We start from the raw sequence: 14,940 nt of genomic DNA on the forward strand, positions 1-14,940 counted from the left end.
GTAATGAAGTAAGTAAGGTGAGTGAGTGAGTAAGTAAGTAAGTAAGTAAGTTAGTAAGTAAGTAAGTGAGTAAGTAAGTAAGTGAGTGAATGAGTTAGTTAGTAAGTTAGTAAGTTAGTAAGTGAGTAAGTACGTAAGTAAGTAATTTAGTTAGTAAGTTAGTAAGTGAGTGAGTGAGTGAGTAAGTAAGGAAGTAAGTAAGTAAGTAAGTAAGGTGAGTGAGTAAGTAAGTAAGTAAGTTAGTAAGTAAGTAAGTGAGTGAGTGAGTAAGTAAGTGAGTGAGTAAGTAAGTTAGTTAGTTAGTTAGTTCGTAAGTGAGTGAGTGAGTAAGTAAGTAAGTAAGAAAGTAAGGAAGTTAGTAAGTCAGTAAGTAAGTAAGTAAATAAGTAAGTAAGAAAGTAAGTAAGTACTTAAGTAAGTAATTTAGTTAGTTAGTTAGTTAGTAAGTAAGTTAGTAAGTGAGTGAGTGAGTAAGTAAGTAAGTAAGTAAGTAAGTAAGTCAGTAAGTAAGTAAGGAAATAAGTAAGTAACTAAGTAAGTAACTTAGTTAGTAAGTTAGTAAGTTAGTAAGTTAGTAAGTTAGTTAGTAAGTGAGTAAGTAAGTAAGTTAGTGAGTGAGTAAGTAAGTAAGTAAGAAAGTAAGTAAGTTAGTAAGTAAGTTAGTAAGTTAGTAAGTAAGTAAGTGAGTAAGTAAGTAAGTAAGTAAGTAAGTAAGTTAGTAAGTAAGTTATAAGTAAGTAAGTAATAAGTAAGTAAGTAAGTAAGCTGGATCATCTTTAGGGCCCGTTTACTGAGATCATAGATCCTCGTGAGAGAGATCATCTCGACAATAAGGCGTGAAATTGTGTGGGATGTTTTAATGCCGTGCCTGTGTTAATTCTCTAACTCTTGCCTCTTCTAACTCTTTACTCAATAAACACAATGATGTTCAAGGACTCATGCTTTTATTGAACACAACCATTTTGACTCAATTCAATTCACCTGGCAGTCAGACGGTCAGCTTGATCATCCTCAAGGGGGCAGTGGACTTGTGTTTTTTAGGATTTGATTTGATGATTGACATTCAACTTTGAGACAAAACAATTTACTTCATCTTTGTGGTTCGGCTTCAGTTTCATTTCAGCTCAGCAGCGCCTTGTCTTCGGATTAAATTGATCGTGACACTTTGCGACAGCAGATGGAGCTGTGAGGCTTCTGTAGACGGCGTCATCACTACAGATTGATTCCTACGAAATTGAAAAAATTTCAGACACTTTCTTTCTTCATTTTATTCCTGTTCTTACATCATCAAGGTCCAGACTCATCTAAAATAGTGCAGACTAAATTTGGAAAAGATGTTCAGTTTGAGGCGCTATACAAACCATGTAATAGCTTAATAGTATTTATTAATGATTAAATGTAATATTAATGTATAAAGACATATAATGTATTGTCTATGTCCAAAGAAAATAAGACAAATTGACACACACATCTATAGAAAATACTGAACATGAATAAATAAGTGAGATATTATGTGCAAAGCCACAAGACTGGGTAAAACTTTAACAATTATTTTAAAAGCAGCCATAACTATACGGCCTGGGAAAATAGAAACAGACTGTGACTCGCAGAACAGCAATTTTGTCTTGTACAATACATACACATGTCACCTGATCACCAGACTGTGGTGCACAGCCTTGTTTTATTTGTTTGTCTGTCACTTCTTCTTTTCCTTTTCCTTTTGTTTCTATTCGATATATTGCACATAATCGGGAGACCAGAAGAATGGGTAGGATTTTACAATTCTTTCAATATTAAGGAAGTCATAAACCTGAAACCCCTGAATATGCCAGACTGCGGTGAACTGTAACTTTATGTAAAAAGTACATTTTATCCACCATATTTATTAAGTTTTGGTCCCTAGTTACTTTACAGATTCCGATTATTAATGCAAAATGATATATACAATATATGGATATTTAATTATAAATTATATTACCAAAAACAAACCAACTTTACCAGCAGCAACATTAAAGCGATGAACACATGTATCAATGACTATAATCCAGTAATAAAATCTATATGATTCTGAAATGGAGCATTCTTAATAATGAGCACTTTACTTTTGATCCTTTGAGTATATTTTGATGCTAACACGTTCGGACATTTGCTTAAGTAAGAGTGTGCATTCAGGACTTTTACTTACAGAGTATCTGCTACTTTTACTTGAGTAAATGATTTGGGTACTTCTTCCACCTCTGATGTCAGACATGTTTTTATTAAGTTATGGTTCCTTTAGATTCCTGTGGTCCTCTGGCCATTTGTCTGTTCTTTGGGATGCGTCTAAAACCTGCAGAAAATCAGATTCAACATTAAGATTAAGATTTCAAGATATTCATTAAAAGAAAAATCTCAGAACAGATCATTTCACCTTTCACATATTAGTTTATCTAATTTCTTTTCTGGTTATCCAACTTTCTACCATTCACCCTTTTAATTCATTACTCTCGACATTTGTCTCACTTGTTATGCCATTTTATTCTATGTTTTATGCCATTATATTCTCTATATTTTACATCTCTCTATACTGTTATTTTGTTAAATATATAAAATAATACTAAAAATGTTTAGTCCTTTGGTAATTTTTGTGTTCCAATAGGATGTCTTGTTTTTAAGGTGACACAGAGCTTCCTGTATCTGTGTCTGCGAGACAAATATACAAAACAGTAGCTATCAACTATATAAAAAAAAATAAAAAAACAGGAGTGTAAACTGCTCTAGATCTTAAATTGATTGACAGGTACATTAATATATGGCGTAACAAGTTATGTATGTTTTCTAAAGATGAGAATACTTTGTTTGATTATGTTAACATTTGCGTTAATAAAGGCAAAAAGTTAAGTATTTTAACTTATGATCAGTTAATAAGCAAAACATGTGACAATATGTTTTTTTGCGGTCAAAATTACATTTATTTTATTTGGTTGTTTTGATGATTGAATGTCTGTCAAGAAAATGTACTTCATCAGTCTTATTGTCTTATTAGCAAAATACCATATACATGCCAGCAAATGAGCAAAACAGAAACCCAACCTTACTGTCTTCATGTCCTACTTAAAATCCTCGACAAACGAAAATACTGCACAAACTCTAGAGCGGTGAAAGCTAGAGCTTTATATAATGTATTTGATTTGTAATTCATCTTATTTCATTTGGTTTATGTTTGTTTTTTATTTGTTCTGTATTATTTTGTTATGTTCTGGCACTATATTTCAAGATGATATTGCTTTGTTACTGTTGTTGGTAAACCTGTTTATTGATATTAACATATAATACATTATTGTAGATTAAACCATGTGTGTTATTACTAGACTGGACCAGCTAAAACATTAAAATGTACTTTGTGTACAAGTATAACATCCAATATTATAGTATCAACCTATAAATGGCAGGTACTTTTACATTCAATACTTAAATAAATGTTTCTGGTAAAACTTCAGTGCTTTCACTTAACATTTGGACTTCAACTTATTAAATGTATTTCCACATTATGGTATTCCTACTTTTAATCAAATGATCCTAATATATCCTTCCACCACCGTGCCTAATCATAATGTATCTTTGTGTTTGTTTGAGTACTTGTACTAGTTGTTGCTAATATTTCAGTCTACAGTGCAGTGGTTAATGTTGAGTGTGTGGCTTCCCCTCTGCTAGAGGACGTGTCGTGGAGCACAGCTGTGGGCGGTGATGGGGAACAACGTGCTCTGTGTGTACAAGCAGGCAGCGATAAGACAACAAGAGAGCAAGACTTCATCACAGAACATCACAGATCCCTCCGGCGCTGTAAATCACTCCATCCCATTGTGAACACACTGGTGACAGAGAGGACGACCTGTTGAAGATTTCAAAACAAAACCGTTTTTGACATGCACTTTGATAAATGTGAGTACTTGTGCTTTTAATTTGTTAATCATAGGCAGAATATAAGTGTTATCACTGGTACTGTTTATTCTTATTGAGTGCAGCTTTATAGTTTAATATTGAATGGTTTAACAGTGGCAACTATGACTTTTTTAAGTTAATGCACTTCTGGACAACATACTTGTTTTTATTAAAGTGTTATTGTGTAAGTAGCAGCATTATAATTTCATTGTATTCATAAGACTACAAGATTACACAAACTAATCCTCAAACTAAATGTAACTGTGTTTTAAAGTCAGACTGTGTTTTTTAGCCAATAGGGCAATATGTATTTTAGATTAAATACCTCTCTATTGATAAGTGCAGTGAAATGATACCTACAACCTTTCTCTTGGTTTACGTTGAATGAAGTCAGGACATCATTTGGGGAAACCCTAATGCACACCCATCCTTGCCATTTGTTTCATTTCCCCTTTTGATTAGTGCCAGACAAGCAAACAGTGTGACGTGACAACTTAACTTTCTTTGTTTGTGCCCTCTTTGTCACATGCCTGACAGATTACATACTTTGTAATGCTCGCTGGTTTCTCTTGAACCACAAAATGAGGAAATTGGCACTGAGCTGCTTTTTCTTTTTCTCAGCAGAGAGAGCCAAAAGAGAAAGGTTGTCGGAATCCCTCCTACGCACATGACTCAATGTCCAGGGGTTTCCACAACTCTTATTTGAATTAGCACAAGTAGTAGCCCAAAGCAGTGTGGGGGTAGTTAGTGCAAACCCGAATTGTATATGTGTGTGGACTTAGATCTCATTCTTGGAGAAACCATTAAAAGCCATTTCCTCACTTCTGGTTTCTCTCTGCTGATGGGCAAGACTGTTATTGAGCAACTTCTATCAGCTGGTAATGTACTCTATAATGCAGACGGTGTTCGCGAATGCTGCAGCATTACATCATCTGTAAAAAGAAAAAGGCCAAACGGTGGCCCTTTGTTGTAAAGATCAAATGTGTCAAGGTTGAGTAACCTATAGTAACACCTTCTGAAACTGAAACTATGCATCACTGAAATGTACTAACTGATGTCATTTATTCTGATTAAGTGACCTTCATGATGTGGTGGGGGCAGGTGGCGCACGGCAGCACAAGGCCTTATTGTTTAGGACAGGTTTTCAGCTGGAAGTGGAAGTGCCGATTTTGAGCGAGAGTGAGAGAAGTCGTGACTAACTGACAGGAATACGAACTCCATGAACTCACATTTCTCTCTCACTGGTGGAATTTGCATATTTAGTTTTAGGAAGTACACTCTCTTTGTATTTGCTGTGGAGAATAGAGCTGTCTTGCCCCTGTGCAGTCAACATTCACAAGCTAAAAAAGAGAAACGACAAAAGAACATTTTCTTCTTTTGCCTCCTAGACATGTACGTACGTAGGTGTAATAGAAAGAACAAGGCGACTACACGTGTTGAGGTGACGTGCCTGTGACACACCAAAGGCAGGAAGATGTGGTTTGTCTTTCTGTTAGCGGAGCACAAGACAGAAAGATGTCATAGAAAATAAGCAGTGGCAATCCTGCTCCATGCTCAAGATTTTCTGATGACTCTGTATGGTTTAGCACGGCCGCACAATCTGTGTTCCTAATGGAAGAGGTTTCTCTTTATCTTTCTACTACGGTTCCACAAACAGGGTGGAAACATCACTTTATCTTGCACGTGTGGGGAGAAGTTTTTGAGGAAACAGAATAACCTGTGTGGTGACATCATATCACCTGGAAACATCAGAATTCAGTTTTTTAATACTTTTTCCTATTTTTCTCACCTGTTATTCATACTTTGTTTTATCAGCAGGGGGAAACATACTCATAGTAAAATGGATTTGATGTACTTTTGTCTAAAGTGGAGCAGAAAAACCACCATGGAGAAACTGAGCAGGCAAAGTGATAACAAACTAAGATTTGTTCAGTCCTGCATTACTTCAAATCTAAGCTTGCAACATGATTTATATCTTATTTCTATGGCCTCACACTTGTCAGCCTGTATGTGTAGTATTGGGTTTATTGACTTTAGGTATATATATATATATATATATATATATATATATATATATATATATATATATATATATATACATAGATATATATATATATCAAGACCTTCTTGATGAGATGGATAGTTAAATTGTGGATGTACTCTGGTGAGAGTAAACAAGACACAATCAATCCATACTCCTCTATTCTACTATTTATTTATTTCCTGACATATTTGGTGATGCAAACCTACAAAAAGAGAGGGCTTGAGGTCTTTCTACATATAATTACAGGTTTTTTGTCTCTTGATTAAATCGTTTTTATTTGGTCGCAGCTTTCTTTTGTTCTGAAAGCAAAAATAACAAGCAGCATTGTTTTAATTTTTTTGCAGCTTTGGATGATGGATATGGTTTCCAGAGCTGAAACAAATAGTGTAATCTTTTGGTTAATTGATTGACAAAAACTAGTCCCCTTTCAATCAAAAACACCAAACATTCTCTCGGTCCAGCTTCTCCAATGTGAGGATGTGCAGCTTTACTCTGATTTATATCACTGTAAATGAAATATCTTTGGGTTTTGTGCTCTGGGAAAATGTGCTTTTTTGCATTACTCTCTGTTTCCTTACATTATATAAACCAAAGAATAAAAACTAATTGAAAACATAGCAGCAGATAATGGATAAGGAAAAAACTGAACTGTATGTAACACATTATGACCAAATAGTAATCTTTTTGGCATTACTTTTTCAGCGCCAAAAGAGAAGCCGTGTTGCACTCTGCCCACAGTGAAGAAACTCTTGGAGCAGAAGAGAAGGCGTGATACGTCGTCTGTGCTACCCTGCTGCTCTACGGCCAGCGCAAGTCCTGCTCCTCCAGCTGCTGTTACAGTAAGGCAGCGCACACAGCAGCTCACTAAATATGATCTCATAAAGATGGGATTGTTTATGATATATCTTTTTTTCTTTCTCCCAGCAGTTGTCATCAGCAGAACCATTTACCTGTACAGGTAAGACTAGGACAACTTCTGCATAACACTTAAAAGCTGGTAATATTGTATAAAGCTTATTCCTCCGTGCTGCATAGTGTCGTTGTCCAAAAACGCATTGATGAGCCAAACTGTTGCTCTGAGTGACATGTTCCTTCATTATGATGAACATTGGCACTGTAGTTTATTTTGAGCATTTCAACAATACACTATTTACTCCTGATTTAGGAAATTATTTAGCCTTTTTAAAATGTAAGTATGTATTTGTGACCTGGTCATTATTAAGATTTATGTCCATGGCTTTGAGTGCCACAGATAGGGAAGTCAGAAAGTATTGAAAGACAGACAATGTTGCTTTTAGTCTTTTTTTTGGGATTTGTTGACTAACAAAAATGTAAAATATTACCAGAGTTGTCCTTTAAATTGTTTTAGTATAAATATGTCTGATCGTCCTCTCCATCCTAGGTGCATCAAGCAGCTACTCAGACATGGCAGTGAGCTATGAGCAGTGGACCTCAGCACCAGAGTCTACACTCAGTTATTACCCCAGCCATCCAGGACCCAGCTACGCTGCAGCCTACAGCCTCCCAATGACTACTGAATACGCCACACATCAGCAGCTCTCGGGATTTATAGAAACAATGCCTCAGACATATGTACGAAAAATCTCTTTGTCATGGACTTTTGAACTAACATGTTGTATCCGCTCCATACCTTTACGATGGTTTGACCTTTATGACCTGCATTCTTCTGAGCAGGAGTGCCCGATGACAGTCGCAGATCCCAGCATGGCCACGTCTTGGTCACTTGTGGGTCCCAGTCACACCGCACAGCTGAGTTTTGGTTCGACCATGGACGCCACCAAGCTGGAAGAGGCCCGGATGCTGCTCAACGGGATGGACTACAGCAGAGCTACAGGGCAGGATGAAGACGGAGACACGTAAGTGCTTATACTAAATGTGTGTGAGAATGTGTTGGTGGTTTATATGTGCTTCAGTATATGTGCGGGTGAGACCCAAGACAAAGAATACAAGTTAGCTGAGAAATATGGGCTATATTCTCATTTTACTTTGAGATCATAGATTGCAAGATTACACACACACACACACACACACACACACACACACACACACACACACACACACACACACACACACACACACACACACACACACACACAAGTAAGTGCTCAATTGATTTACTACCATAAGAGTTTCGTTTTCAGTCACAAGCTAAAAGTGAGAGCCATATTTGCTAATCCTAAAAAGATTAAGAAAACCGAAAGATGTCAATGAGTTTGCGGCGGATTAGAAACTCAGATAAAATGGAAAGACGAATTCAACTGTGAAAGGGAATAGTGTGAAATTGGTTGCGGGGATTACCAGATTTTCCAGCCCAATTTTAAACTAATTCATGGTTTGCTCTTGTTCTACCAGCATCCTGCACATCTACACTGCCAAGGGGCTCAGGGAGTGTGCCTTTGCTGCTGCAGAGAGGCTGAGGGATGTAGGCAGGCTTGATGCCAAAGAACACAAGGGAAAGGTAGGAACAAAAACATCTTCCAAAAGCGTGCAAATTGCTCTTTTTGGCTCACTTCTTTTTAAATTCAAATCACAAACATTAGGACAGGATTATAATTTCTCAAAATAAAGTTGCATAATGAATGTGTTTGTGCAGACTGCTTTGCTGGTGGCGGTGACAGCCAACCAGCCGGAGATTGTGGAAGATCTGCTGTCATTTGGAACGGACATCAATGCATGTGATGTTAAAGGACAAACTGCCCTTCATCTGGCTGCCCACTATGGTTTACCTGGCGTTCTGCAGGTAAAGCAGTAGCAGTATGGAATTACGTCGGTATCACAGCAGGTCAGAAAAGTTAACAATACCAAGCTGACCTTAACAATGATTTCTTTTTTTTGCAGGCAATTCTGTGTAGCAGGCCGGCTGTCAACCTGGAGGCTCGCAATTTTGAGGGTAATTTAATGTTATCACGATGCAAAGGATTAACTGACAGAGAAGTTGTGTTAACGCAGCCATACATTATAATTTGGACCAAGTTTTATCAGCACTAATTATATATACTAATTACACAATAATAGTTACATCATTAGAGCCTTAATTCAAGTGTTACATGTGTCTTCTACTTTGCCTTAGGTATGACTCCTCTGCACTGCGCAGCCATTTCTCACAGTGACACCATGAAGGCGTTGTCGAGCAGCGGGCTGGCAGATGTTGGTCTTCAGACCCTGGCTGCGGAGAAGCTCTCCTGTGTGCAGATGCTTCTCAGAGCAGGGGCGTCCCTATTCAGCCAGGTGCATTACAGCTCTCCCTTTTCTGAATGTCATAGAGCTATAGATGTGTCACAATAGATGAATAGATGAATGAAGGGACAGATTAGTAGCCATTAGGCCAGAAATCAGTTACAGAAGCATCAAAGTCCAATGTGTTAAAAAACCTGACCTTTCATTTACAATATACATTCAAAGGGGAACTGCCCAAGTGTTATCTAACCTGGATGATGTCATAGTACTAACTACTCTCCCCCTAACTCCCTCATTTGTTTTCTCTTCCTTGTTTGACACTTAAATGTCTCAGTCTGACTTGTGGTTTCATTATGTGGTCGTGTTTTTCTTACATCACGTTCTATAATTCCAGGAAATCAAAAGTAACAAGACTGTGCTGCATTTGGCTGTAAAGGAGGGGAACATCCATCTGGTTACTTATCTGCTGAGGATTTCCCTGCCGAACATGAAAGACTTTGTCAACTTGAAAGTGAGTCTCACACTCCTCAAACACCAAACTCTGGATTTGTGATTGGGGCTTATGTGTATGTACAGATAAATACCGTATACATATCTGACTGTAAACAGCCTGAGTCATGCTGCATTATTCCCTTTTCGCTGCAGGCGCATGGCCACACAGCACTACACATGGCAGCTGGTCTCCATGGTAACCCCCACCAGGAGGAGATCCTGCAGCTGCTCCTGCGCAGAGGATCTGATCCCAGCATCCGCAACCTGGAGAACGACCAGCCAGCTCACCTGCTGCAGAGCGGCCCCAAGGGAGAGCAGGTGAGCTGCCCATCATTTTAGCAGCTAGCCAGATCTGTACAGTTTAGTCCTGATGTTTCTTTTATCAATTCATTATCGTCTTAATTTCAATTTCTAGCTCAAGCTCATGCTGAAGAAAAGAAGTGCTTCATCTCGTCGACGTATCGTGTCCTTGCAGGACCAGGAATAATTTGAAAATCCCCATTTGTAATCTCCATTTGGAGGGAATGAGTCTTTAAGATGTTGCCTCTGTTAAGAAGAGGATTTACAGTTTATTGGTATGTTGCTTTGGGAGTCTCTGGCCTATATATTGATAACAAACTAGTTTTGGATATACATCTCCAGGTATAATTCACATTGGATTAGACAAATGATGCTTTAATGCATAAAGCTTAAATGATCTGCGATTTAGCATCTGTAAAAAAATGCGTTATTTATTTTTTACGCACAGGGCAAAGTATTCATGTGCAGGCGAAGGATTTCATTCCAAAATGTGATATTCTACATCAAGCCTTTTCACAAAATGTGTCAGTTTAAAAATCTGACTATTGGAGATTTTAATGTATGTATTTATTTTTGTCAAAATGGATATTCAACATTTTGAAATGAAAGCCTTTGAATGAACAGAAATGAAGAGCTGTCTTCACACAGCAGGATGTATTGACGTTTCTGAGGAAGGTGGATTAGTGTTAATTTCCCTCACAGGCTACAATCCCAAGTTTAATGTTGATTTCTATGAAATCGTTTGTATAACCTCCAGGACAATGTCCCTGAAACCCCTCCGACTCTCTTACCAAAACCCCCCATCATGATAAGTTTTCATATTGATACACTGAGTGATGGTTTTCATTTCAGTCATCACGCATGTTTATGTTAAGAATGCGTATGTTCAAAAAATAAGAAGCTATCACATAACTTAACTTTCTGTATGCATCATACTTACGTGTGTAACATCAAGTACAATTTTTTTTCTTTGTGGGAAAAAGAAACTTGACTGTGTGTAAAATTATTATGTATTTGAAACTGATTGTGACAAAGAATATTCCTATCACAGAGACATCACATGAGTAAGTGCGGTGACAAACTGTCTGACTAACTGTACATTTTAGCCATGAGTCATGAATAAAAGTACAATAACACTTATTTAAAGTTCCATCTAAATGTTTTGATCCTTTGAACAGTTTCATTTACATTTAGCTACAAAACCTACCAATTTCACATTCACATTCACATGTCCCAGGTGAGATGAGGTTTGTTTTTGATTGTAATTTGAGTGATGAATAAGGTTTGAACTGTCCTTCACTTATTTGTCATCTATGCTAGATATTGTAAATCCCTGTAAAACCCAAAGGAAAGATAAATCTCATGAGTAAATAACATAACAATGATCATATTGTCTGATTTCTACCTCACATTTACATCATTTTGGATCATTTCAAGCAACAAGATTATTAAAGACGCTGATAAAACCATGTCGAATTGACAAGACCTTTATTTGAAACAGTGGTCTCATTTTTCACCTTTACAGGTAATAATGTCATGTGTAATATATTTGCCTTAGATTCAAACACAAGAAATAACTAATAAATCACATTTCAGCCATTTTAATGTGTTTCAAAGCATTTTCAAAATGAAATACATTACAGAACAATATCTTCATTGTCATCAAGATACTAAGCTAGCTGTTTCCTTTTAGCATGTTATACTTGGCCTAATCAATGTACTGGTTATTCTTCATTATTTCATTATGCAAAAAAGTAGATATAAACATACATAAATACAAATAAAGGCAAACCATGCATCATCAATGCATGCGGTTCCTTGTTACAACCTGGAGATTTTGTCGATATATATTTAATCATGCTCCTAATTTTATTGTTTTACAAGAGTAAAGTGTAAAGAAGAGATACTAATTGTTGCATTTTTTTCATTCAAAGTACCTAATCAAGTCTCATGGTTGGGAGTATTTTTGTATTTATTATTTTATTTTAGTCAACACTCAAAGAATGCTGAGCAAACCGTAGATAAATATTTTACTGCCTTCTTGTAGGACTTTGTACAGAACTCAGTGGGAAACCCAATGAAACCAGGTTAGACTTCATCTTAAACCCTGTGTATGGCTCATCCAGCTGTCATAGGTATGTTAGCCATGATAGTGTGTGTGTCTTCGCTGGCACGGTTCCTGTGACGACTTCCTCCCTTTCAAGTATAAGCTATATTTTTATACAGTTTGAGGAGGCACTGCAAAAGAAAAGGAAAGCAATCAGAGATAATTGCAAAGAGAAAGTCAACATTATTGAGTTTAAATCACATAATGTTTAAAGTCAACTTACCCTCTGTCTTTGGAATTTGGGTACCAGATGAGCTGGACCTGCAAACAATGAGGATATTAATAAACGCATTTTTATTTATTGTTTAATCCATCAAGATTACTGATTATGAAATAAAGTTTGAAAACTGTGGCCACAACTTGAACTTGGAGTTGGATTTGATGATCATCAGGGTTAGAAATAATCCAAATAAAGTTGAAGCCACAGGGTAACAAAGGTGTAACTACAGACCAAAATGCAGATTTCTGTACCGTTCAGCAGCACTCGTCTTTCTTCTCGTGCTGCCATACAAGCGGCATGCGATCAGATCATATCAGATCAATATACACTGCCCACTCACTACTAACACATGAGGCGTGTGGTTTTAAGAGCAAGCACTAAGGGAAAGAGAATATCAAAGCACTATGTGACTTGTCACACAAGGTTAAAACTCTTTAATGTGTTGGAAGTGTGTTTTTGGGTTGAGTGCAGAACAGGGAAGGGGGTATTTAGAGAAGAGGCATCCAGGGCAGGGATGGGAAAAGCTGTGGGAAACTCAGTTTTAGTCAAATATGTTTTTTCACACTGGTCGGGTATCCCCCTTCAAGTCAAATTCATACAGCATGCACAGGCGCATCATCTACTAAGCTTTGCACAATTCTTACTTGGATGAGGATTTTGCACAATTTGTGAATTTTTTACCTGTTTGGGGAATGATAGATTAGTTACAAAGGGAAATTAGCTTATGTATTTATGATAAAGCCTTTTTATTGAAGTGATATGTGAGTGAATGTCTAAACTTACTGAGGGCTATTAGAATGCCAGTGACACACATGATTACAGCAAGGATAACCCCCGTGGTCTGCAATGTGTCATAATCTACAAGGGACACATTTATTGGAGTTTATGTTGAATTTGAAACATAGTGTAGTTAAAACAAATACAACATTTGATATGTTTTATGTGAATTTATTGATTTGTTTGATAATAGTAGGTGGGGTAAATCTTACCATACTCAAAGTCACTTCGGTCTGTAAACATTGTTTCTGCAAAGAAAGAGCCCGGTCAGTTATAGAGAACAGAGTAGTGTTACATTGTGTTCAGCACCATGGACAGCAAGCATTGCAGCTCTCCGGATCTGAAGGCTTGGCTCCACAACTCCTCAGGAGGATTTTTTTTTTCTACTGAGGGGAGCTCAATGCAGCATCTTTGCTCAGCAGAAAAAAAAGATGCACCATGAAGAAAAGTGGGTTACAAGCCAGCAGCAGGATATCCCTGGTATCATTACAGCAGCAGAGGGAAAGGGGTTTGAAATGTAATAGAGTTTTAGAAAGCCACTTAAATTAACTGCAGTTTAATTTTTAATGCAGATTTCTACTCTTAATGAACATAATGATTTATTTTGCAAATATAAGCCTATTTTCCAGCCACAGCCCGTGCCAGATTGTTAGAGAGTATCTGGGCGTCAATAATGCGGCTTGCATGTTGCTGAACCCTCACTCCCCAGTGGCTGAGCTGGCAGTTTGTATTTCTTTCCATCATTTTCTCTCTACCACAAAGACTCCTCAGTTTGAGAAAAACAAGTGCTACACATCTGTAGTATTGTTCATTACAAGAAGATGTTTTACAGTTATTTACTAAGAGCTCCCTTTGTTATAACACTGATCTATGCATCAGCAGTAAATTGGCTCTTAGCAGTGAAGCAACATTGTAGCAGGATAATTAACGACACAAAGATAGGTATGAACATAAAACAAGTCATTTCATTTTTGCAAATTAAATGACAAAATCATAAAATTATCACACAAATAATAATCAAACAAGTCATTCTTTCACAACTCAGACAGTAGAGCTTACAACTGGTTCACTATGCAATCCAGTAAAAGAAGAAAATCAAATCAAACCTGTGGTGGACATGGCTGCACTGTAGAGATGTAGAAGAGCTCCGTCTCCCAGATATATTGCTGGTTGCTGGGTTGCAGTTTAAGGTTGGATATGAAAAGAGGTAGCTGGACAGGACAGCAAGCAGAACTGCTTCAAAGCCGTCTGTAAACTCAGCAGGAGTCCTCTGGTGGCCACAGTGCAACATTGCATTCATAGTGGTGGAGTCATAGGGGTGGAGTACTCCCCATAGTGTGACCAATCGACCAGGATGCAGACTACACCAGTAGTACAGTTCAACATTAGAATAAATAGAGTAAACAGCGAATGTAATCTGTATACGAATCTTCAACAATGTACTGAGTGCCATACAGTCTTGTGTTCTATGTGTGAGTGTCTGAGTGTCTGAGGGAGTGTTACTGCATGATATCTGGGATATTTGAAGATTCTGTGTAATGTGACTTTTGCTTTAAGATTCCCTCCAGTTTCTTAATTATAATGCTATAGAATCTATAGAAATGTTGCTTGCATGCTCAAAATGCACCAGTTTCTATCCCCATGTGTTGTATTTTGTGCAGTGCAGTCAGCCCGTTCCTGCAACACCAGGGAGAATATATAATGCCCGCATATGCAGCTTTTTACATTCAGAGGCTGCCAGATTCTCTACAGTTGAATATGTGCCAATAAAACGGCACTGAAGAGAGATAGGTAAAATTAAGTGCATTTTTTTATTTTTTTATTAAACACAGTCTTATCCAAGTGCTGCACAATGCAGCACATAAATCATTCACACTCCCT

At 37.3% G+C, this 14,940-nt stretch overlaps 1 protein-coding gene and 1 long non-coding RNA gene across 3 annotated transcripts; one reads left to right on the plus strand and one right to left on the minus strand.

Annotated features, from left to right (window-relative positions):
• Positions 1-3,759: 3,759 nt before the first annotated feature.
• nfkbid (nuclear factor of kappa light polypeptide gene enhancer in B-cells inhibitor, delta) lies at positions 3,760-11,340 on the plus strand. Of its 2 annotated transcripts, none has more exons than XM_029452637.1 (12): positions 3,760-3,921; positions 6,668-6,804; positions 6,890-6,923; positions 7,368-7,558; positions 7,661-7,842; positions 8,339-8,444; positions 8,580-8,726; positions 8,825-8,876; positions 9,057-9,214; positions 9,558-9,674; positions 9,809-9,973; positions 10,071-11,340. In XM_029452637.1, the coding sequence occupies exons 1-12, from the start codon at positions 3,906-3,908 to the stop codon at positions 10,140-10,142; spliced, it is 1,377 nt and encodes a 458-aa protein (XP_029308497.1). In that variant the 5' UTR covers positions 3,760-3,905; the 3' UTR covers positions 10,143-11,340. The 2 variants fall into 2 exon arrangements, with proteins under 2 accessions (XP_029308497.1, XP_029308498.1); XM_029452638.1 differs by having other exon boundaries at positions 6,893-6,923.
• Positions 11,341-11,821: 481 nt separating this feature from the next.
• On the minus strand, positions 11,822-13,006 carry LOC115021897 (uncharacterized). Its single transcript, XR_003833769.1, has 2 exons — positions 12,286-13,006; positions 11,822-12,193 (listed from the first exon to the last, which is right to left on the minus strand). It is a non-coding gene; the product is annotated as an uncharacterized LOC115021897 (long non-coding RNA).
• Between the last annotated feature and the right edge of the window lie 1,934 nt (positions 13,007-14,940).

This window comes from Cottoperca gobio, chromosome 16 (genome assembly GCF_900634415.1).
Source record: "Cottoperca gobio chromosome 16, fCotGob3.1, whole genome shotgun sequence".
NCBI classification, from domain to species: Eukaryota; Metazoa; Chordata; class Actinopteri; order Perciformes; family Bovichtidae; genus Cottoperca; species Cottoperca gobio.

Bases quoted from the DNA above. Each gene is read 5' to 3' on its own strand.
- nfkbid (XM_029452637.1), top strand. The intron at 6,805-6,889 runs GTAAGGCAGCGC...TCTTTCTCCCAG, and splicing joins CTCCTCCAGCTGCTGTTACA to CAGTTGTCATCAGCAGAACC. The intron at 8,727-8,824 runs GTAAAGCAGTAG...TTTTTTTTGCAG, and splicing joins GTTTACCTGGCGTTCTGCAG to GCAATTCTGTGTAGCAGGCC.